At 35.6% G+C, this 26,089-nt stretch overlaps 1 protein-coding gene across 7 annotated transcripts in view; it reads right to left on the reverse strand.

Moving 5' to 3' along the window:
• Positions 1-3,245: 3,245 nt before the first annotated feature.
• LOC140517018 (PHD finger protein 6-like) overlaps positions 3,246-26,089 on the reverse strand; it is a 46,074-nt gene continuing 23,230 nt past the window's right edge. For 5 of the 7 annotated variants that reach the window (XM_072627860.1, XM_072627863.1, XM_072627862.1 and 2 more), the window contains 6 exons: positions 25,813-25,958; positions 25,511-25,654; positions 12,811-12,915; positions 11,662-11,795; positions 4,980-5,109; positions 3,246-4,758 (listed from right to left, as the gene is read on the reverse strand). In XM_072627860.1, the coding sequence (XP_072483961.1) occupies positions 4,980-5,109; positions 11,662-11,795; positions 12,811-12,915; positions 25,511-25,654; positions 25,813-25,958 (659 nt within the window). In that variant the 3' untranslated portion in view covers positions 3,246-4,758. Of the gene's footprint in view, positions 4,759-4,979; positions 5,110-6,232; positions 6,371-11,661; positions 11,796-12,810; positions 12,916-25,510; positions 25,655-25,812; positions 25,959-26,089 lie in introns of those variants that run through there. The other 2 variants (XM_072627864.1, XR_011971440.1) reach the window with 2 other exon arrangements.

Here is a 26,089-nt window from a genome sequence, read left to right on the forward strand (position 1 = left end):
CAAAATGTTATTAGTATCTTTATGAATTCTAAATCAGTATCAATAAAGGCCTAGACACAACTGAGACAACTCAACAACAAAATTAAATTGAACAGTAAGAAGGATAGAAATGTATAAGTAAAATGTTTTGATCAACTAAATATATTTATTATCCAATCCAGGAAGATACATTTTTTTTTAAAGAGGAAATTATAAGTATTGATTGAATTAATAGTCAAAGAATCATAGATTAAAATAGTAATCTCTTAATATTTACAATTACTATTTAAAGTCTATTACTATTATTATTTTACTGAGCTTTTGAAGCAAGCTGTTGAACTTGGAGGTCTTTGGGTATTAGTTCTTGATCGATGTAATTACTATTAGATCATAGTTTTTAACATGGGATCTGTGAACTCTTTTTCCTTCCTTCCTTCCTTCTTCCTTCCTTCATCCCTCCTCTCTCTCTCTTTCTTCTTCTCCTCACTTTCTCTGTCTCTCTCGTCTCACTTTCTCTTCTCTCTCTTTCTCTTTGTCTCTTTCTTCCTTTCTTTTCTTGTCTCTTCCTTTATCTTTCTTTCTCTTTTTTTCTTTCTTTCTTTCTTTCTTTCTTTCTTTCTTTCTTTCTTTCTTTCTTTCTTTCTTTCTTTCTTTCTTTCTTTCTTTCTTTCTTTCTTTCTCCAACTAAGCCCTGGTGACCATCACCTATGACCCATAAAGGTACGCACCACTTTAACCTTTGCTTTATTATTTAAGAGTCAAGAAATTGTTGATCGTTTCTATAATTTGTTGTTTAACCCACTCTTTCTTTAGGGTTAGATTGTCTAGTTTTCAATTAGTTTTTGGTTTATGTTTCCATTGCCTTTGATTACGTATAAGTTTTATTGCATTATGATCTAAGAAGAATCAAAGGCATGCATGTTTTAACCACTTTAGTTGTATAATTCCTAATTTCACAGTTCCACCAACAATGCATTAATGTGTCTGTTTTCCACAACCCTTCCAACACTTAATATTCCCACTTTTTGACACCATTGGTTACAGGATGTGTGAAATAAAACCAGTCATTCTGACATGAATTTTTCTTTAATTAGTAAATTGAAACATTCTATTAAATAATTTTCGATTTTTTGAAGACTATTATCCCTTGATTTCTTAGCTACTGGAGAACCAGTGGCCTATATAATCTAAAATATTAAACTTAATCAGAAGGAATCGTATAAAAAGATTTTATTTTCATTCAACTATCCTTCTTACAATCCTAAATGCATTAATTTTGTTTGTGCTCTTGAATTTCATGTTGAATTTTTAAACTCTCAACAAGGTGGAGCATGCCATAAAAATGCGACTTTTGCTTTGCTAGTCTTCTTCCAATTGTCTTGTGGTTCAGAGTTGCAGCTTACCCGACTCTAGCTTTTGGTGAGCGTTGTGGACTGATGTGTTTTATTGTATCTTTGTCAAGAAAAACACAAATGGACTGACGAAGAGTTGGACAAGACTGAAATGCCTGAATAACAAGAAAAGGATAACAGAGCAGACAAACTGCTGCTGAAAAGAGAACGTAACAGTTTATGGTTTATGTGGAAGGCTTTACTTCGGCTGAGAGAAGAGTCACTTTTGTCAGGTGGCACAGGGATGGAAGAGGAGATAAGGAGGGAAAATATCTCTGATTTGAGAAGAGAAAGAGAAAAAAAGAAGGAGCCTTGAATTGCTTCTGGTTTTTCAATGAAGTATGAGGTTCTCTGTTAACAGAGTTGGGGGGAAGGGTGTAATAGGAAGCTTGAGGAGAGATGAAAAGTTTGGAAATCGTGCCTGCGGTGAGATATTTGAGATAAATTGCTTAGGGACATGTGAAGAATTTCCCTTCTGCTGTGGGGGCCCTTTTAATGTTATATAATACTAATTTGTGGACCCAGTTAGTACGGTGTGGGGATAGTTCTGTTTAATAGTATAGGAAAATGAATGAAAGCAACCGATGGTTGGAGTAATCCAAGGTTAGAGCTTGTCAAGGCCTGATCACTGAATGACAGGATAAACGAACAAGGAATTTGAGCGCAGGGAGGATAGCTGTGAGTTCAACTGGCACACAAAGGGGTTGAAATGGGTTAGAGAGAAGAGAATTGCTAGTGCAGAGATAAAGGCTTGAAAAAAAAATAGAGCGGTGGAGAAAGGGGTTGCAAGGCAGAAGTTGGAAAGATAAATAATTATGATCAGGTTAAGAAATTTTGGAGTTTATGGATGGATCATTGAGGAGTAATGGAGCAATCAAAATGATATAACCGCCTCTGTAGTTGAGTTCAAGTATAAAATTAGGTCATGAGAATTGAGTAAATGGAGCAATTGGTAAATCAGAGTCCTTGAGGGAGAATCAAGAGGTATACAGAATTCCTCTAGTATGAGGACAGTTTACAAACCATTTAAACATTTTGATTTAATGTTATGAGCTCAAAATTCTATCCCTTCCTCCCCTGTCCCTTCCCTGAGATGTTAAGCAATCCAATACAGGTTACACATGTGTAATAATGCAGAACATTTTCATCTTAATTGCTTTTTACAAGAAAACTCGAATAAAGGGAAAAAATGAAAACAAAAAAATACATGCTCAGGATGCATTCAAGTAATATCACTTCTTTCTCTGGAGATGGAGAGTATGCCACATCATTAGACTTTGGGATGGTCTTAGGTCATCATATTGCTGAGAATAACTAAGTCATATACAGTTCTTCATCAAGCAGTACTGCTGTTACTGTGTACAACGTTCTAGTTCTGTTCACTTCATTCTGAATTATCTCATGTAAGTCTTTCTATCTATTTCTGACATCATCCTGTTTTTCATTTATTATGGTACAACGGTATTCCAACACAATCATATACCGCGGCTTGTTTAGCCATTCCCCAGAGGGGTCTCCCTTTGATTCCAATTCTTAGCCACCACAAAAAGCACTCCTATAAATATTTGTGTATAAATAGGACTTTTTCACTTTTTTTAAAGTGAAAGTTTTAAAGTAGAGAAATACCATAAATTGAGCACGGAACACAACTGTCCATTCTACTATTAAAAGTCTCCATATTCTTAGGGCAGACATCCCCTTAACTCTGAGGTCCATTTATTACCCTCAACCTGGTCTACCACATCTGCTGAGGTGGTTTCACCAGGAGTGCCCTCTGTGCATACTAATACTCTTTAACAAAGTACGGTACTTTTCTATACTAACAAGTACTTATAAACTATATTACTACATACATTCACAAAAAGAACATGCAAATATTAGTAAGAGTTCATTTATTGAATCAACAATACTACTACATGGTTGCCAGTAAAATATGTATGTAGGTATGTCTGTGTGTGTGTATCTATATATGTACATATATATGTACATATATAGATATACATATATACATATACACACACACACATTAACAATTATATGTAGAAATAAAGACAATAGAAACAAAAGTATACATACTTGTGAGGAAATGTGCTTCCTTGTTTTACTGTTTCATGTCAATGTGAAGAAAAAAGGTCTTTTACTTAATCATATTTCAAAAACCAAGAATATATTGTCCAATATTTCACTTTTTAAAAGTGTAACTTATTCATCCAGTGATTAATTTTGAATTCTCTTAACTTGACTCTCTATGGATAGGCAACACTCCTGAGGCAGAAATGTATATTATTCTAATGCTATGAGAGAATTTAGGCATACATAAATTTCAGAGGGTGAGTTATTTTTAAACTTTGTATGTGTGCACATACATCTTAAAGGAATAACATAAAATTAAAGTATTTTACTAACATTTCTTCAAAAATGATAGTATTCCAAAGTAATTTTAATACGTTACTCAGAATACAGGATCAAAAAGTTTTCTTTAAAAAATGTAACGAATATGTTTATATGAAACTTCTAATGAAAACTAAAATAAAAACTGCATACCAAATAATTTTTACTTTTACTGAAACTACCATTCAGGGCAGAGGGTAAATACAAGATTATAGAACATTTAGTTAATTACATATTACAATTAGTACTCAGCAAATCATATTGGGGAACAAAAGTATAATTTTTGTAGTGTAAGGCACTTTTAACCAAGGATATTTGACAAAATACAAATGTACTTAATTATAATTTTTACATTTATAATTAAAGCAATTTCTCATAAGAATTTAACTTTTCTTTTTAAGCATATTTTAGTTGCCAAAAAAGACAACAGCTAGACTAACCAGATATCAAGCCACAAATTACTACATTCAACAACTCATATCAAAATGTACTTTTAAAAAATTTTGTTTATATAACGTTAAATTAGGTAACACCATGAAGCACTTGTTACATTTTCTCTATTTAAAATAACATTGGATAAGTTAAATAAATAAAGGAATTACTGGCAATCATTTTTGAAGCCTAATACAAAAACAAACTATAAGGACTACTAGAAAAACTTAAATCAACTTTTCTAAAATACACTTTTAATAAAAACATTTTTAGGGACTAATTTGGAATTTTACTAAATCACATTCAAAGTAATGGATAGTTTATTAAATTTCAAAACTACATGTAATAAAGGAAAATTATACTTAGAGAAAGGGAGCCACCTTATTTACTTTTAAAAGGTATTTTCTTTTTATCATTATGCAAAGAACACATTAATGGGGTAACACAATGTTGTAGACAGAAGGTGGTACTTGAAGTCAGTTTGACTGTTGGCTCTCCAATGCTTAAAGCCATGAATTTGATGGTAGTCAAGTGACTCGACTCCTCTGAGCCCCATTTTCCACATCTGCATTGTGGGGAAAATAAAATTTTTATGGTTAAAGATAACCAATTGTAGTACACTCACTTTTACTGAAAACACATCATATACATATTATTAAATAACAAAAAACCTTATTGTAAAATACTGTTGTTTTGCATCAACTGCCCTTACTAACATAATAAATGTTGGAAATAAAACACAGTAACATGTCTTTGTGATTAGGCAACCAGGATTAACTCTCTTACCTAGTTTCCATTAAGTTGCTGTTGAGAAGGGTCACAACAGTCAGCCACTTCTTTTCCTTGACTTTTGCTTTCTCGTTCTTCATCTTCTTCATCTCTCTCATCAGTGCCACTATGGTTTTTACAGTATAATCTAAAAACAGCAGAAGAAATAAAACTGAAATGTTCAACAAAATCTAGCTCATGATGAGGTAAAGCTAACTCTCTACTGAGGACATGTCTGTGTATATGTATATCTGAAGGGTCTTATTTAGAAATTCGCAGAATTTCTCTGTCCACTCTTCCCCTCCAACAGATTATAAACTGCAAGCTATAGTGTGAAACTACACAGAAGAATGTGATACTTGATTTCTCAGTATTTACTTTTTTAAAAAGTTTGAATTTTATTTTAACCTCCACTAAATAATTGAAATCCATAACTTTTTAAAAAACAGGAAAAATATTCTAAATATCACATGTAAATGCACTTCTCTATAAACTTTTGCTCTTTTCTAATCCAACATTAGTTGGTAAATGAGATAAATTAGCATAAAGTGACACAGGCCTAAGACGTTTTACAATCTTTTATTTTAGACTTGATGAAAATGATTGCTTAGGACTTAGGGACCTTAACTCTGCCACTGATTCACTAACTAATAATGATTAAAGTATTATCTATTATAAGTTAAAGAATTAAATATAGTTACAAAATTCAAACAAAATCTCATCTTAGAATCTTTAACCTTTAATAATACAGAAACAAAGGAATAAATAACAAACAGAATACTTTCTATTGTAACCTCAGACACGTAGAAGACAGCTGGGGGATCTTTACAAGTCACTTAATCTTCACTTACTTCAGTCATCAAATGAGGGTATATACCTACCACATGGGTCTGAAAAGGATCACAGCAGGCATTTTTTTCAAAGGCTTATTTCTTTACGTTTGCCTTTCTCTTCCTCTCCCCCTGTATTCTATGTCCACCTCTAGACTTGAACAAAGCTCCAACAATGCTTTTTGGATATTTTGTTGGGTGAAATATGGTATCTTAGAATCCTTGCATTCTGTATTTTTCTGATTTTTTAGGGAACTTAAACATTTTTTCACATGTCTCCCTCTTTGTAAACTGTATTTATTCACTTGGACTACGGATTCTTTGTTGACTGCATTAGACTTTGGGGGTTTTCTGGGTTTCCAGATACTGGAGTGGTTTTCCACTTCCTTTTTCAGCTCATTTTGCATGGGAAACTGATGCAAATAGGGTTAAATAACTTACCCAGGCTCACACAGTCTCAGATCAGATTTGAACTCAGTTCTTTCTGACACTAGGCTTGGTATTCTCTCCAGTCTACCACCAAGCTGCCTCAACAATGGATGTCAGAAGCCCAGTCTAAGAGTAGGCAGCCTCTGGAAACTTCAGTAGAATAACAGAAGTTACCAAAGAATTAAACTTTATCAATGAATGGAGAAAGATGACACAATTAAGTTCAATAAGTGGAATGAAGTTGTTAGTGAGGAAGAAAAAAATACAATGAAATTATGTTACTGTGACTAAGGAAATAGATGATTCTTCACGAATTTCTTCTCTAATCCTTCATCACAGACTGGAAATAACTCTGGGTTCTGGATAGCCATGTGAGCATGAGTTCTATTATTCTAAAAAGATCTGAAGTATGGTTCTGAAAACAGATTGCTCCTGCTTTCTGAGGATGAGCCTACCTCGGTATAAACTCTTTGGCCATGGTACCCATGAAACAAGAACAAATAGAAAATAAAACTTTAAAAAAATCAAGGGGTGAATGGCCTCTTAAGAAAAAAAGGGAAATTGCAAGCATTGCTATTTAAAAGATCAGAGCTCAATAAAAAAATTTGATGTTCAAATACATGACTCAGGAGAACCAAAAAAAAAAGGTAAACAGGAAAGAGAAAACAACAAATTCAATAAGGTTAAACTGTTTACATTCCTACACAGGAAGAATTTCTAACCCTTAAGGACTTTTTAAGGACTTTACTATTATAAGTGTAATTACAGGGTATCTACAATTAGTATATGCAGACAGAAGGGATGAGAATAAGCTGACTATGATGGGATGATATAAAATATTAAGGGGTGAGAAAGGAGAAGAAGGAAGGAAGTAGCACTGGGGAAAGAGGCAAAGAAAAGGTAGAATGGGATAAATAATCTCACATGCAAGAGGTGTGAAAAATCTATTACAGTGCAAGGATGCAGGGCGTGGTGGTCAATATTTGAATCTTACTCTCATCAGAATTGGCATAAAGAGGGAATAGCATACACTCAGCTGGCTAGAGAAATCTATCTTGCTCCACAGGGAAGTAAAAAAAGAACAGGAATAAGAGAAAGCAGGGATGACAGAAGGACGGGTGGACTGAGGAAGGCCCTGGCAAAAAAAAATGAAACACTTGTGAGTAGGTACAGGTTAAAATATGAGAGAGAGAGAAAGACAGGGGAGACAGAGAGAGAAAAAGACAGAGAGAGGGAGAGAGAGAGAGAGAGAGAGAGAGAGAGAGAGAGAGAGAGAGAGGAAAGTAGACAATTAGCAGGCATGGGTAGCAATCTTGATTGCAGACAAAGCAAAAGCAAAAATAGATCTATTTGAAAGAGATAAGGAAGGAAACTGTATCTTGCTAAAAGGTAACATGGACAATGCAGTAATCTCAATACTAAACATATATGTACCAAATGATATAGCATCTAAATTTTTAAAGAAGAAGTGAAGAAAGTTACAGCAGGAAATAGCAAAATTAAACTTACTGGGGGTCTCAACTCTCTCCTCTCAAAATTACATAAATCTAGCCAAAAAGAAGAAACAAGAAATAAAGAGGTGAGTAAAATATTAGAAAAGTTAAATATGATAAACCCTCAAAGCTGAATGGGAATAGAAATGAATATTCCTTTTCCTCAGCAGTCCAGGACACCTGCATAAAATTAATCAAGTATTAAGCCTGCAGGGGTGAGGAACCTGCAGCCTCAAGGCTACATGTGGCCCTCTAGCTTCTCAAGTGCAGCCCTTGACTGAATCCAAACTTCACAAAACAAAGCATAAAAACCTCACAACCAAATGCAAAACAGCTGAAATGTTAAATGAATCACTTTCAAATCATAATGGAATAACAATTAAATTCAGTAAAGCGCTGTGGAAAGACAGGTTAAAATTCATTGGAAACTAATTAAATTAATTAATCTGAAAGAATGAGTGGGTCAAAGAACAAACGAGAGAAACAATAATTTTGATTATATTGAAATTTTAAAAAGCTTTTGCAGAAACAAAAGCAATACAACCAAAATTAGGAGAAAGGAAGCTAGGCAAAAATTTATAGCAAATATTTTTGGTAAAGGTCTCCTTCTCAAATATAGAGAGAACTGAGTCAAATTTATAAGAATACAAGTCATTCCCCAATTGACAAATAGTCAAAGACTATGATCAGGCAATTTTCAAAAAACAAAAAACAAAACAAAGCTATCTACAGTAAAAGAACTCTGAGGTACCATTTCACAGCTCTCAGATTGGATAATATGACAGAAGAGAAAAATGATAAATGTTGAAGGGGATGTAGGAAAACTGGGACAATAATGCATTGCTGATGGAGTTGTGAACTGATTCAGCCATTTTAAAGAGTGATTTGGAACCATGCTCAAAGGGCTATAAATCAGTTTCCTTGGATCCAGCAATGCCACTGTGTCAGTCTCCCATGTTCAGTTCTGTCTCTTCTTGGTCCACATAAAGTTTCCTCAGGAGATGTGTAAAATGACCTGGTACTCCTGCCTCTTTAAGTATGTGCCACATTTTGTTGGGACCCACACAGTCAAAGGCTTTTATGTACTCAACGACACAGAAAGAGATGTTTAATTCTGGCACTCTCTTGCTTTCTCTATAACCCATCAAATGCTGGCAGTCTGGTCTCTAGCTCCTTTGCCTTTCTGAAAACCAACTAGCCCTTCTGGTAATTCTCAGTTCACACAGCGCTGAAGCCTAGTTTTCAAACTCTTAAACATAACCTTCTGTCATGTGAAATGTTCAGTAATTTGATCATTCCTTGGCACTGCCCCTCTTTAGGATTGAGACACAGACTGATCCTTCCCAATCCCGTAGCCACTGTTGAGTTTTCCAGATCTACTGGCATAACGAAGTGCTTTAAACAGCACCATATTTTACCGTTTTAAATAGCTCAGTGGGAATTCCATCACCTCCACTAACCTTATTGTTAGTAACACTTCCTAAACCGACTTGAATTCATTCTAACCAGGATGTCTGGCTTTAGATCAGTAACTACATCATCTTTCTCTGATAGTTCCGTTGTGTATGTTTGCCACCTCTTCTTAATCTCTCCTACTTCTGTTATGTCTACCAATATTTTGTCTTTTATCATGCTCATTTTTGCACATAATGTTCCCTCAATATCTCAGATTTCCTTGAAGAGAACTCCTGTCTTTCCCATGCTTCTGTTTTCTTCTATTTCATTCCATTGCTCTTTTAAGAAAATCTTCTTAACTATCCTTGCGATTCTCTGGAATTCTACATTTAGTTGGGCATGACTTTTCCTCTCGTCTAGACCTTCTGCTTTCCTTCCCTATTTATAAAGCCCCATCAGGCGGCCATTTTTCTTTCTTATTCTTGCTTATCTTTGGAATATTTTTGGTTGCTGAATCCTGTATAAGATTAGGAACTTCTGTCCATAATTCTTCAGGCACTTATCTTTTGGATTTAATCCCTTAAATCTATTCATCAGTTTCACTTCATAAGGGACGTAATTCAGGTCATGCAGATACAATCTGGTGGTTTTTTCCTACCTTCCCTACTTCAGCTTCAAATTTATAGACCTGCGTTTATTGGCTTTTGAAGATATGGAAAACATGAGCATGTTAAAATGCAGTAGCTAAGTGCTCATTCAATAAGGAGAGACTGAAGGATAATAAAAAGAGCTATGACAGAGGAGACCAGGGGATTACTTGTGCATGTACAAGTACACACCTTGAAAAGCAGAAGGGCTACCTCTTCATGGGAAACAGGGGTAAAGGAAAAGAGAGCAGCAGGAGGCATCTGAGGTATAGTATATGAGGAAAGAAGAGAAGGAGCTTAGTAAATGGTCTCAGTTTTTTCTGTGGAATTTTTAGCTAAGATGATGGGAAGACGGGGAGACAAAGGAGGTCTGACGATATGAAAGGGTCACTGTGATGAGTAAATCAGTGAGTTACTGAGGAATGTATAAAAATACAGCTTCACCATTACCGATGAGGACTCTCTTGAGATTATTTAATATGAATCTGTAGTGCATCCAGTTAACATTGTTTTTTGTTTTTCTTTAGCTTCATTCAGGAGGATGGGAGCAAGAACAAAGCCAGCTGATGTCATTACTACAAGGGTGATGGTATTAGAGAGAACCAAAGGATGAAGGAATAGGAGGACATGATGAAGATAAACAAAGCATGAGGCTGCATGGCAGAAGGAGAGCTGGAATGATAACAGACTATGATCTGATCCCTGATAATGGAATTTCAGAACTTATGAACATGGAAATTGGTACATTTGTGGATAATGTGGATAACTGCAACATCAAAAGTGTGTCCATGTCTGCGCGTGGTTAAGGGTAAATGTGGTAGAAGGTCATGGGAAATAAGTAAGCTGAAGAACATTTAGTTTAGGATATTTGGAGAAGTATCAATATGTATGATGAATTCCCAAAGTGTGACAGTAGGAGTTGGAGAAGGAACATGAGTCAGGCACTAATGTTATTAAAGGAAGAATGTCGTAGGGTAGTAGTTAACAGCTACAAGATTTTTTTATTGGGGTGTAAATACAGACGCAGAAAACTTCAGGTAAGTGGAATTACTAAGTGACAGTAGTAGCTGGAGAGCCTATAAATGGCATGGAGAGGAAGGATTATTTCAATTCTCCCAGCTCCAATGGTGTATCAAGGAGAAAGAGTGAAAGTACAATCAATGCTAGAAAGAGTGATGTAGATGAACTTTATCCACTGTACTATGATGTAGTAAAGAGAGAAACAGCAAGATTTGGCAAATGATGTTGGTCACGTCCTTTAAGGAAGGATGCTGAGAGTTGGGAGAAGGCCTTCGACAGAGACAAGAAAGTTCGTTAGAGGAGTGAATTTGAGGGAAAAGATAGATAAATTATCTTCCAAACATGCTGAATTTGAGCTATCTCCAAGACATCCAGTTTGAAATGTTCAAATGGCAGCTAGGGATGAAAGACTGAAATACAGGCTGGAACAGTGAGGTTGGAGAAAAAGGAGAGAACAATATTACAAAAAACTCAAAGAATTTAAGAAAACATCCAGAGGGTGATCAACAAGCAGATAGTTCAAGGAAGATCAGGACTAAGAAAACACTGCAGATCTGACTAATAAGAAAAGCACTGAAAAGAGCTATTGTAGTTGAGAGATGAGACCCAGAGCAAGATTTCAAAGTCTGCTTAATATGTGAGAGGAAAGGACACAAGAGAAGGGAAAATCATGAATGAGTGAGAATAGCCTTCTTTTCCCTTGAAAGTCCAGAATTTACCAAATAGCAGAGTTACTAAAAAATATTTCGTTAAAGTAGATTTTCTCTCAATTATTTCTCTCAATTCAGACTCTTCAGAGCTATGTTTGGAAGGAGTCTGGAATAAAGTTCTCATACAACTCAAAAGAAGGGACTGGCATTTTGTAAAGGATCATTTGGTGGCTTACTTGTAAATTCCTCGTGACATATTTTCAATATATTTAGCTTTGTCTTGTACTCCACAGTGGTAATGGTATGTTTTCACACAGGCTTTTATCTCACATCCAATAGTTGCACCAGGTTGACCACAGAGGGTACACTTCTGTTACAAGAGATAGAAAAGAGTGTCCTTACTAGGATTTAAGTTAAGTTCATAATTCCTGTATGACATAATTGAACTACCTTAATTCAGATATTTAAAACAGCACAGTCAAACTACTGTAATGCTTTGGGATAATCATCTTTATCAAAACCGTATTATAAAGTGGTTTCTTGATCCTTCTAATAATTATTAAATATTTATTGGAAACCACCTTGTTGCTTATATTCAGGAGCAGTTTTCCTACCAAAACTTAATACTCTAACATAAATAAGATAAATAATGCCTAATAAAAAAAGAAATTTGCCCAGTAAGAAAAGTTGTTTTGCGTTACATATATATGTTTTAGGTTTTGAAAGGCATCTCTTAAGTGTAGTGCTTCAATGTTTTAAAAAAGTTACCAGGCTTCTAAGAAAAGTTACAGAATTTCTATCTGTTAACTATACATATTTCAAATAATTTGCTTTCTTCATTTCAAAAATGTACCCAGATTATGTGAAGATCATTATATCTGTATAAGATATAACTCATAAAAACAATGCATTCATAAGGACAGAAGAAACTGCAATTATCTTTAAATAAAAGAAAAATGTGTCTAAGACAGCTATAAACACATTACAAAAGATAAAATAAAAGTAAGTTGAATGTAAAATGTAAAAATATTAATTGAAAAGAAATGTTTCTCCTCTTTTCCAGGACCCTTCATGAGGTTATGAGAGTGCCAAATAGTTAAAATTAATTTAAATAACAGAGTACAATTTCTCACAACTCTGTACGATATATTCTATGCCTACATCCGCTACACATATGTACTCACATATGTGTCTATTTGTTTGGGAAAAAACTGCCCACATGATTCCATTTTTTACAACTTTGAGAAACAGAGGCTGTGAATAAAGGAAGAAAAGTAGCTGTTAAGTTACCGTTGAGGCCAATGTGATCATTTTCCAAAAGCTTTTAATATAAAACACTGGCCAGGTTAACCTGAATCAGTTTTGAAAAACAGAAAGGTACGTACCATCCGTTTTCCTCGCTTAATCTCCTGAAGCACAGTTTTAATATCAAAATCACCAAATTCAGCCCGTGATGTTGTTGTAAGTTGAACTGTGCCAGAAGAGAATAACTACAGAAGAAATCCAAATGAATCAATTTGTTTTGGCTAGTATGAGACAATTTTTTCATTAATAAATTAATAAATCAATAATAAACATAAGTGCCCTTGATATGCCTTTTGTAATAATTAAGTTTAAAAAATGTGAAGTATAATTTAACATTTTTTTACATTTAAACATTTTCTTTTTAATTTACAGTATAATCAAGCATTTCTACAATAGTAGAATAAAAAAGATGGTTGCACATGAAGCTACAAATGCACAACTTGCCATTCCTTTCAAATATAGAAATTATCATGTAAATTTCATTCTTTTCTTCCCTCAACCCACTAGATGTCCTAGACACAAATAGGTGTGTGTGTGTATTATCTGCCTATCTGTATGTAGTATGGATGTATATACAGCTGTAAAATTTTTCAGTTCTTTCTCTGAACGCAGATAGCACCACTATTCATATGTCTGTTATAGCTGATTTGGATACTTAGACCAAAAAAAGAATCACTTATTCGGTTAAAATCTGCTAGGCATAAACTGATAACTCAAGGCTGTTTTAACTTGCATTTTTCTAATCAGTAATGATTTATAGCACTTTAATTTGCTGATAAATTGTTCTGATGTCTTCACTGGAAAACTGCCTTTGACATAAGTCTGATAAATTATGTGTTCCACATTCTTCTGATTTTCTTGTAAAATCTCTTTATATCTGGGTCACATATCCATTTTGGTAGATGGTGTGAGATATTTGATCTGTGCCCAGTTTCTGTCCTGCTGTTTTTCAGTTTTTCCATCTTCTACCAAATAATGAATTCGTATCCCCAAATCTTATTTCTTCACAGTTGTAAAATATGTCACTTATTTGCTGCTGTAAATTGTATGTCTATTCTTCCACCCATCCCAGATAGTTATGATAATTACTCCCTTATAATACAGTTAAAGATCTGGTACTGCTAAACATCCTTCCTTTAATTTTTTTTTGTCATTTTCTTTCATATTCTTGACTTTTTGTTTTTCCTAATGACTTTTGTCATTTTTATTATGTTAGCCCTGTTATTTCAATCTGATTTGATTTGTATAAAAAGTGATTTATAATTTTGCTTATATTGCACCTAAAGATTATCTGATAACCTAGCTATAAAAATTCGTTCATAAATTAATATGAATAGGATAAAAACAACTTTTCTATGTCATTTATAGTAAAAGCACTGGGGTTTATAATATTTAACCCAAAGCATAATAAAATATTTCTGCTTGGATTAATTGCTAATGCTGAAAAATGGTTAATTCTTCTACTTTTGCTTAAAACTTTTTTTAAAAAGGCTTGACACCTTCAGACTGAATGAATAAATTAACAAATAGGCATGTACTCAATACTTATTATGTGACCAACAGTGTGCTAACTATGTAAGGTTAATCAGAGAGTTAAAGATCTTCCTCACCCATTAATGGGCTTGCCCTTTAAGGGAAGCTTGATTAGGGGAGACCCACACCTTTTGTTAATTTCTAATGCACTGCTTCTCCACTGTTGAGATGCACTCTGGCTCTGTAAATTGTATATATACTCTGAGGTGAGGTTTTACTTTGGGGCTTAGAAGGTTTGTGTGCCATACAAGAGTCTGCACAGTCACTAAGGAGCTCCCCAGTTTTGAAAACCCAGATGCTGGCCTTTCCCTCTCTGGTAACTATGTATTTGTCTGTTGATCTGTAGATTACATCTGTGATGTAGGTACTGCTTATAGTCAGGTAGCTGGAAGCCCTGTCTGTTGATCTTTATTTCTCTGTGTTTTCTCTGAAGTCCAGGGTGCTGACTTTTCCCCCTGGACTTAGTGAATGATATAGGTGCTTGATTAAAGTAATTGTTGACCCCTCAAAAGTTGTCCTTCCTTTTACAAAAGCAGATCCAAGAACCTGTACAAGCAGCTCCTCCTGGATGTGTCAGGGTGCTTGTTTTTACAGAATACAATACAAAAAGCAAGATAATTCCCATTCTCCAGAAGCTAGCTGTATGCACCTGGGCAAATCACTTAACTTCTGTTTGCCTCACTTCCCTCATCTGTTAAATGGGAATAATAGTACCAGAGTTGATGTAAGGATCAAATAATATTTGTAAAGCACTATGTGTATCTTAAAGAGCTATATAAGAGCTAGATATTGTAAGTGTTATTGTTGTTGCTTCTCTTCCACTACCACCACTATAATTATCATTAATTATTACTGAGACAACAAAGTTCAACTACTGGAAGTGTTTTTAAAAAAGTCTTTCTCCCCAGTCAACCAGCATTTTTTTCTCTTTCCCGAAAACTGTAGGGGCAGAGGAAATCAAGGTAATCAAATTAGGGAAAATCAAATTAATGTCCTGTTAGTAAGACTATGAACTGGAACGATCATTGTGGGGGGAAAAAATTTAGAACGATGTTTCAAAATTCACTAAACTATGCATATTGTCTGAATGAGCAACAGCACCAATAAGCCTAAATGTCCACAAGAAAAATGTTCTATAGGTACAAAAAAAATATTCATAGTGACATCTGAATGGAATAGAGTACTTAAAAGAAATTAAGCAAGGAGCGATTCACCTTAACGGGATTGATACAGTAAAGTGAGCACAACTAGGAGAATGATTTGTATTCTAACACTATAAGAGCAATTAATTTTGAAAGACATGTTTCCACAGGTTTGATGCTATCATTTCCCCATTTTATAGAAGAGGAAATTGAGGCAAACAGGGGTTAAATGATTTGCCCAGGTTCAAACACCTAGTGTTTGCTTACACAAATAAAGGCAGACGTAAATAATGGAAGAAATATTAATTGCTCATGGAGGAGGGCCAAAGAAACATAATAAACATGTCAGTCCTACCTAAATTAGCTTAAATGGCGCCATGCCAAACAAACAGCGACTAATTATAAAACTTACCTCCAACAACAAAAGGTACAACATCAAAAAGTCAAGAAATGCCACATCTCAAGTTACATTACAAAGCTGCCGTTTTCCAAACAATTCAGTAATGGGTGAGAAATAGAGTGGTTGATCAGTGAAGCAGATTAGGCAATTAAATTTTTGACGAGCCCAAAGGTCCCAGCAACTCGAGCTCTGGATAAGAACTGCTGAGAAAATTGGATTTAGACCAACATCTCACATATATACCAAGATGAGCTCAAAATGGATGCATAATTTCAATACAAATAGTGACAACATAAACAAATCAGTGGAGCATGGGAATCACCTGACATATCTATGCATAAGAGTTCATGGCCAAATAAGACAGAGAGAGTTTCTAGTGAGAGCAGGTAGAGTGAAAAAGTTTTTGCACAAAAGAAACCAATTCAGGTAAAATTGGTGGGAAAGAAGTGGGGTGGGAAAAGTATCCATCTTTTGGATCTAAACAAAAATCTTTATAGCAGCTCATTTTGTGGTGGCAAAGAATTGGGAATTGAAGGACACCCATGAGTCTGTAAATGTTGAACAAATTATGGTCTATGTAAGTGACAGAATACAATTGTGCTACAAGAAGCAATAAATAAGACGGTTTCAGAAAAAACTGCAAAGAAGCATAAAGGGATGCAAAAAAAAATAATGACCACCACAATTCCAAAGAACTCATGAGGAAACATGCCATCTGAACTCTACACAGAACTCTGCACTAAGTGCAGAATGAAGGCTTTTCTTTTTTAAGGGAGGAGGTAGGGGTTTGGGTAGTAAGAGAATTCATTTTGTATGATTACACACACTAATAAAAGATTTCATTTATGACTGAGCTTTGGGAGAGGATTCTGGGAAGATGGCAGAGTAGGTCAGAAAATTCCAAGCTCTCAAGAGCTTTCCACCTCGATACAGTTAAAATGGCACCTTAGGGTGAACAAACAAAGCACGGATGTAGTTAAGTGAGAATAGGGGCACAACTGGAGTCTTCCTGAGACAATCTGTGAAGACGACGGAAGAAAAAATCCCAGGATGAGGTTTGGTCTCCATGAAGAGCAAACACACTCAGGCTATGTATTGACAAGCATTCATTATGTTTATTTGGCCTCCCCATGAGCAATTAATACTTCTTCCGTTATTTACACATTTGCCTTTGTGGAAGCAAACACTACCTGTTTGAACCTGGGCAAATCAACTTGTGGCACACAGTGAGAGAGAGACAGAGTGAGAGAAGAGAGAAACACAGAGACAGATGCAGAAGCCAGAAACTAGGAGAGAGAACAATGGGGGAAAGTAGAAATAGAAAAGTTCATTGATCACCAGTTAAAAGAAATCCTATGAGGAAGAGTCATAGGAGTATCAAAGTCAAATTCCCAAACCCCCAGCTCAAGGGTTAAAAGCATCAGGATTAAAACAATTTAAATACGGTGCTGCCACAAGTAGAATCACACAAAACCTAGCAGCAGAGACATCAAAGGAACCTCAGATCTTGGAACAATCAGATATCAAAGAGCAGAAGAACTGGGGCTCCAGCCAAAAATGTCGTACTCAGGCACAGTTACATATTATCCTGAATGAAAAAAAAAATGGATATTGCATAAACTCTCAGACTTTCAAGACTTTGTTTAAAAGAATGCTGAACTTAAAAGAAGATTTGACATACAAGAACCAAGAGAAATATAAGGTACATACCAAAGACTGATTCATCGTGATAATGTTTAATATAAAATTTTGGAATAATCTCTTTGTTCTCTCTGAAGCAAACTCAGAGAATGCCTCTTCCTATGTCAGCAAAAGCCAGCCAAAGCTGACTCTGCACTCCTTGGGAGACCTTTAACCTAAGACACTATCTTGAATAATGGGACTTTCCTTTGTATCTTATTATCTATAGACACGTACTATGTTATGGCATATTAATGGTAAAAAAAAAAAAAATAGGCATCCTGGGTTTCTATTGAACATTGTTTGCCCTTTCCTGTGTCAGTTACCTGTTTGGGGCAGGAAGCCTGCCACTTACTAGTGATGGGATTTCCTTCCTTCCTTATCACCTGAGACATATGTTTACCCAGCTTGGAATCTCAAGATTTGACTGACATTGCTTTGTTAATTGTCTTGTCTTACTGAACTTATGATTTGCTTAATTAGGAGAGTTTCCTTCTCATGGCAAAATGTACTTAAGACAGATGTTTTCTGTACTAGGTAGTCAGAGTCACCTCTGACTCCACAGCGCTATGTAACTGTTTTCTTTATGGGGAATTGATTAATTAATTAAATTATAAAATGTATGCATTTAGCCTGTTGCCTTGTCTCTAACCAAATTTTCAGGTCAACAATGGGAAGGAATTCATAAGGACATTTTACTGTGATTTATTTTTATTATATTTTTACTATATATGTATATACATGTACATATATATATACATTTTTATGTATTATTTATTGTTTATTTTTACTATATATGTACATATATATGCATACAAATATGTAGATGTAGAATGTATGTCTAAGATTCTTATTAATAATTGGTCAGCTCACAAGTAAGACTGGGGAAAACCTGAGTAGATGAATTTAAAAAGTAAAGCAATTTAGGAAGAGCTAAAAAGAGTAATTATTTTATACCAATGAGGTGCAAGAGTGAAAGAATCTAGACTGAGAAATTAGATGGGGGAGAAAGGATGGTAGTTCTGGTAACTTACTTTCAATGGGAATGGGTTTAAGAGGGGACAATTCATATGTATTTAGAAGTGTGTTAAAGTCTTCTAAATTCAGAGGAAATAAAACAGTAGAGGCACAGGGAGGGGGAAGAGTTCAAGGGAGGGATCTTTAGAGGGGAGGGGGAGGGAATCCTTGGAGGGGAGTAGGCAAGTAATAGGAGGGCAAGGTAGTGGATAGAAGTAAAGTAGAAGAGGCAGATGGGTTAGGAAACAAGATATGCAAAAATAAAAACAAAAAACATCAGGAATAGAATATGTTTGGGAAAGCACATATGTATATATCTATAGCTATAGAGAAACATATCTAAACTTTAACACTCTAGGGGAGGGGAAAGAAATAAAGTTAAACAGTGCACAGCAGAGAACAAAAGAACTCATCATGGAAAAGATCGACAATTTTCAATGCAACAAGGATTATTTATTTATATAGGCTTTCTTGAAATGGAAATTTATTGTTGGCTGCTATGCAAGACATGCTTTTTTTTCTTTTTAACTTTGTATTTAAATTCCAATATTTAAGTTTATGATATGGTTTTGGTTCTTTTCTCTGCTGTGTATTTGTATTGAGGTGTTTGAGTCTAAAGTAAGAAAAAGAAAAAAAAAAAAAAAGAAAGCTCTTACCACTATATAGAGTAGGGCACTTGGAAAACAATTCTCCAAAAGGCTGAAAACCAAGAAAAATGTAACCAGTAAAGGTCAGTATTATCTCAGAAGGGGGAGAATGAAATTTTAATGAAAGAATATTTCCAAGTATTTCAGATTAAAAAAAAAAAACCTAGAATTTAGAGTGAAATATAAAATGGTAAATATGAGAGAGTAACATTAAGGGACTATGCAATTCAATAAATGTTGAGCACCTACTATGTGCCCCAGGCACTGTGCTAAGCACTAGGGATACAAAAAGAGGCAAAAGACAACCTCTGCCCTCAAGCAGCTTATAATCTAATGGGAGAGAAAAGCAAATAAATACATACAAAGAAAACTATTTCTAGGATTAATAGGAGATAATCAACACAAGTGAGGCACAAGAATTAAGAGGAACTTGGAAAGGCTTTCTCAAGAAGCAAGAAGTGTTTCAGGCATGAAAGAAAGTTTCCAGGAGTTGGAAGATGAAGGCTCTTGTTCACAGAACAGCCTTGAGGGCAGTGACACTGATCAGAAGAGTATGTGTTGGAAAGTAAGGAGTAAAAAGATGGGGAGAATATGAGGAGGGTCAGGCTAAGAATGGCTTTGAATGAGCATTTTGTATTTGATCCTGAAGACACTGGAGACTGCTAAGTATGGAGACTTGATATGGTCAGAACCACATTTTAGTAAAATGAGTTAAATGGATGAATAAACGATGGACTGGAGTGGCGAAAGAGCTGAGGCAGTCAGACTCACTAGCAGCTTGGATATGAAGGTGAGGGGTGTTGACCTGAAAACTTGGTTAGAGAAAAGGCAACAGGCTAAATGCATACATTTTATGATTTAATTAATTAATCAATTCCCCATAAAGACAACAGTCTCTCAATCCTATTATCCAGATTATTCCATTTGCTTTTGCATTTTAACCATAAGACAAGATAGCTCCTAAGTTATTATTTTTCACTAGCATAACTGTACCGGAATCCTCTTCCAGCTTAAACAAAGCAAGGAGGTTAATGACTAAACTTACAATTTGATGGAATTATGTCTTTGTTTCACAAGTTGTTATTCTTCCTGGAATTAAATCTTTTACATATAATAAAAATTCACACGCAAATTTTAACTCTGACTTAGACCATAGAATGACTACAAATTCAGATCAAAACAGTTTAATTTAACAGTATATTATTTTTGAAATTTTAGTAGGCCTCCAAGAATCACACATGATTTTTCAAAACATTTTTTTTCTAAAAGTATTTCCCTTTCTTAAAAACAGTTGAAACTTTATTTTGATATTCACTAAATATTTATGAAGGAAACTAGTTGGATACTTCTAAAATGCTTGATATCTCTTTTTTTCTTAAGCAAAAATAAACCCTTAAAACTGGAATTCATTAAAGCTGAGTTGTTACAAATATGCTCTTAAGTTATATGAATTTCCAAAGTATTATAACAAACTGAATTCTTAATTATTGCAGTATTCCTAGATGTAAGAGACTGACTCACAGAAAAACACTGTTGCTTTTTAAATCCCTTTTTTTTTTTTTAACAATGGGAACATCTTAAGGTGAGTCTTAAGTAGTTTACAAAAATTTCTGCACATGTTCTAATTTCAGATAAAAATAATGTTAGCTTTACCAGTAAGATTACACAAAAGGTTCACATGTTTTGCTGGTCACTTGTTACTGACCACAGAAATTTGCTATAGAAGGAAAAAGCAGGGACATGTGACAAACCAAATGTGACAGGATAAAACATTCTTTACTCTGTTTGAATTCAGATGGGAGTGAAATTCTCCAATGATGCGGTATCTATTTCGTAGCCAGACGCAGGAATAGACAGGTGAGAAACATTCCTTTTTAAAGGAACACAATAGGGAAACTGAGCCAGGGGGATCCCATCCTAGATTGAGTCTAGAACTGTCCCCTTGGTGTTTCCTTTCCAGATACAAACTTCACCTGTTAACAGTACAGGATCACATTCCCTCTGAGTAGCTTGTGGCATTTGTCTCAGACACTGATTTAATACGGACAACTACACCCAAATTCAAACTCAAAACCCCCCAAAATAGTTATGGTCCCAAATGCCTTTTACCTTAAACAGCAAGTCTCACTAATCACAGCTTAGAGTCAGATAAACAGTTATTTCCACTCTCTTGGAGTTACAATAAACAATAAAGATTTACACACACACATAAGGGATTCCATTTAACATCTCTCCTTCTCAAATTTAAAACTTTACTGATGTAAAAGCCAATTATTATTACAACTTCTATGCAAGTAATATTCATTGTTTAGAATTTGCATTAACCAACCAAATTCCTTTACTAAGACTGATGATCTTGCCCACAGGAATGGGAGGACTGTTCTGAATGAACAGAAGGAATTTAAATAAAGTTTTCACTCCACTGTGGGACTGTTCTGAATGGGCAGAGGGAATTTAAATAAAATTTTCATTCCATTCCCTCCTTTCCATACACAGGAATCACTTAACAATTTTAGATTTCAGTATTAAAACAGTAATCCCAAATAACTTAGTTAACAATCCTACAACTTTACAGAAGATAGCCAAATTGTTTAGCTTTTAACTTTTTTAACAGACAAGGGTGAAAATACCTTGTTTTCTAAATGGCCATTACAAAACATTACAAGACAAAGTTAGCAGGAGTGATAAAGTAACATAACTGGTGTTACACAATTTTCCCAACATCTTTGACAAAATTCAGATTAAAAATTGCTTTGTCTAACACCATTTCTAGATTACAGTGGTCACTCAATTTTCACAATCTAAGAGGAATTCAGAAATACAATCCTAGAAACAGTTTTAACACAACAATAACTGCAGATGGTATAATTTGCATTTCCAGAAATTATTGGTGTTATTACTTTTAGCAATTAAAACCACTTCAAAGGTAACAATTACATTAGAGAGATAATAATGTTGTATGTAACATATACCAGTCATTATGTTAAGCATTTTACAATCATTTTATCATTTTGATCCCATAACAACAAGCACAATTATTTTTACAAATCAGAAAATGGGTCAAACAGAGATAAAATACTTTTTTGCAACTGGAACAAAGAAGTGAAGCTTACCAAGAGCAGAGAAACCGATGTCCCAGTAGTGATTTTTGTAGGCAGAGTTTAAAGAATGCTCACTACAGGCCTGATTCTTCCACATTTCCCCCAACCTCCCACAGCAGCAGTATTTACTGAGCCCCTAAGGCGATATGCAGGTGTTGGGACAGGGTGAGCGGAATGTCTAGGACCTAGGTGGCATTTCCAGACTTTACCTAGAAAGGTGGGCTACCCACAATCTTAGGAGTTATTTCAAATGATCAGTTCCTGAAATGTTTTATGATTAATCTCACAACGTACAAATATGCTAAAATGATTTTACCTAAGATGATCCAACTTTCCATTGTAATTCCAGGTTGGCCAGACCAGAATAACAAAGAAAAGTGTTAAAATTTTGTCTATTTTCCTAGCTGCAGCCCCTAAAGTCTGGCTGCTTGCATTTAAATCTTACAAGATAATAGACATTCAAAGCACACACGATATGGACAGGGACATATACTGACGGACAGATTGACATCAGGACAAATACAAACTGAGCTCACAAAAAAACAACCCAGAGAGAGAAGGCAATTAGAAGCTTGCTAGAAATCCTCATCATGAATTGGCTATTATTATTCTGAGACAAAGAGGTTGCAAGAATTCAAGACCTGATAGTAAAGGGGAATCCTACAGCCTTTGCTCAGAGCACCCCTGTGGTCGTTGGAGGGGTGGGGAGCCTTGATGCCCCAAAGTTTCTGAGTATCTTAAAGAAACAGGACCTATGGGAATAAGCTCAAGGCCTCTAGTTCTTAGGTGGATTGTAACTGTCCTCTTCAAGACCAGAGTCCTTAAAGGAAAGTGGGGAGAGGGAATGGGGAGGAGGGATAGGGAGGAGGGAGGCAACGGAGGCTTGAACAGAGGCTGCCTTCCTCAGGGCTAAGGCAGGTAAGGGGAAGGCGAGGAGAAAAGATTGCATCTAGGTGCCGTCAGTTTCCCCAGATCAGAGGCCTTCAAGGGGAAGGGGAGGGAAGAAAGGGGCAAGGAATAGGACGGAGGAAGTGAAGAGAAGGACAGACTGGAGCCCTTGAAGAAGAAAGGATTTTTGCCAGGACATGGCTAGGTGCTGAAGCAGCTCCCAGCCTTTGTTCTCGTCCAGCTAAGTCAGAAAGCCCAAGATGAAACATTCTCGCTACTGGCTAGTTGTAGGTTCAGGCCTTTAAACTTAATTTGGTTGTAAGATAAAGATACAGTGACCCTTGCTCAGATTAAACTCAGATGCTTCTCAAGGTAGAAGGCAAAAAGGAATTTATTACAATCTCCTGAGAAGGGGCACTTCCCATGAGACCATGGGTGGTGTCAGCAAGGGTGTGCACCTGAGCAACATTATATAGTCCGTAATGCCCACTAGCTTTTCTTCCCATTGGCTGGGGATCCAGGTGGACAGTCGAAGTGCAGGAATCTACCCCAGAGACAAAGAACACAGAAAGGCTCGTTTTTGTTACTGGTAATATTTAATATAAATTTTGGACTTTAGTAAGGGCCAAAGTTTGAATTAAGGAGAGCCTGGACCTAATAGTCTCCTTTGTTAAACTCTGAGAATGCCTTTTGGTGTCAAGCAAACAAATGGGACTTCCTTACCGGACCCTTCTCCTGCCATCTTAGTGGTAAGGAAAAACACAGATGTCCTGAAACTTTGTTAAAGGTACCCTTTCCTGTGTCAGCAGGATGTCTGTCATCAGAGTGGTGGGATTTTCTCCTTGTCCTACGTCACTGAGACATAGACACGCAGCCTGGAATCGCAAGGCCCAACTGACATTGCTTTGTTAATTGTCTTGTCTTACTAAATTTATGATTAACTAAGAGAATTCCTTTCTCACGGTAAAATGTATATAAGCCAGAAGATTTCTGTATTGGCTAGCCAAAACATTTTTCTGGCTCCATAATGCTGTTATGTTACCATTTTCTTTAATAGGGAATTGATTAATTAATTAAATCATACAATGTATGCATTTAACCTGTTGCCTTTTCTTCATCCAAGTTCTCAGGTCAACATCACCAAATATGGAACTTAAGGGAAGAATGCTGATGTGGCCGGCATAGGCGGAAGGGTACACCAGGTCCCATGACCAGAACTTTGATGGTTCTCCTCCACCCTGGAGCATTTTATTTCCCTAAGGGAAATATTATTATTTTGCCCACTCAGATATTTTAGCTTTGGCAGGAAGGGTGGGAGTTTCGGGGAATTCATGCCTGAGGGGTCTTCACTTAATCTGATTTCACTCAAGTGGTCTACAGAGTCCAAAGCTCCAGAGAGGTCAGGGGCGGAAGATGGCAGTGTCTGAGGTGAGCTTTGAAGAAAAGTAGAGACTCTAAGAGAAAGGTGAGCCAGGACAATGTTCAAGGCAAAGTGGAGATAATTTAGTGCTAAACAGAGGAATGTGTATTTGATCTTAGAGCCATCTAAGTTCCAGCACTGGATCTGAACTCAGAAAGATAAGTTCAACTCTGGTCTCAGTCTGTGACCCTAGGCAAGTGCCTATGTTGATTTCTTCATCTCTAAATATGGTTGTTGTGTAGACAAAATGAGCTAATATTTGTAAACACCCTCTTCCCTGCACAGACCTTAGCCGTTACTGTCCCACCCCTCAAATTATCTCACCCATATTGAGTAGTTCATATTCTTAGACACAAACGTGATGTTTCCTCACACATCCACAAATCCCAAAAAGGTCTATGTCTTAAGGGAAGGAAATGCTTCGTATTTGTCTTTGAATCCCTATTACTTGTCATAATAACTGGCATCTAATAGGAGCTTAATGAATAATTGGTGACTGTTCACCAGTAATATTATTCAAAAAGAATTTAGCAAAATTAATCCTAGGAAAGAGAGCAAGGCATAATGGATAGAAAGTTGGCCTCATCCAAGAAGATCCGGGTTTGAGACCTGCTTTTGTCTGACACATACTAAGCAAGCGCATGGAATAATCTAGATAAGTTAGAGTATAAACTGCAAAGAAAAAAGTGCTTCCCTACCCAGGATTTTCCCGTACTAGTGAAATCAGAGGACCAGTTCCTATCCTAATCAGAGATAAACCAATCCCTATGAATACAGCAGGCATCTCATTTAATCCGCCTCTTTTATCAACAGTTAAACTACTTGTCACACCACTGAGGTGAAAGAAGAATTTGTTATTTTTAGGGACTGTTCTTTAGAGGAAATGTAATCATTCTTTTCCAAAATGCGTGTTATGAAAGTTTAAAAACAAATCAAAACATATCACTCTTACCATGCATTTATAATGTGCTGCTGCCTTTTTGGAAGTAAATATGTGAAGCTTTCCCTTTGCTTCATTTTCTTCCTCACCTACATGACAGAATCCACACTTAGGCCTGGAATCACTGGGACTATTTCTGTGGGGTGACCTATCTCTCTGCAAAAAAAAGGTATAAAAAATGAAAAACAAAATATTTATTTTTGAAAACACATCAAGTAATCTATAAAATAAAAGATTAGTCACTCACATGTTTCTCAAATACAAAGTTAGACAGTATTTTTTCAAATAAGGATCAATAGCTTTTTCCTTCTTACATGTGTCCCATGAGAGGATGTGGATTTGTTATCTTCTGACTGCCCTCTTGAAATAGCTTTTCCTGGCTTTCTTTTCCTGCTCTTCTTTCCCTTGACTGGTGAAGGTGCCAGTTCATATTCATTGAAATGTTCTTCTAAGTCAGCTTCTTAAAAGTAAAAAAAACCCCACAAAGTTTGCAAAAGGATCCCTGTCTCAACCTCTCCTGCCTAACTGCTCACTTCTGTATCTTCAGATTTAAGAACATATTCCCCAACAAAGCACTGAATCAAAATGTAG

Source organism: Notamacropus eugenii, assembly GCF_028372415.1.
Source record: "Notamacropus eugenii isolate mMacEug1 chromosome Y unlocalized genomic scaffold, mMacEug1.pri_v2 SUPER_Y_unloc_7, whole genome shotgun sequence".
Taxonomy (NCBI): domain Eukaryota; kingdom Metazoa; phylum Chordata; class Mammalia; order Diprotodontia; family Macropodidae; genus Notamacropus; species Notamacropus eugenii.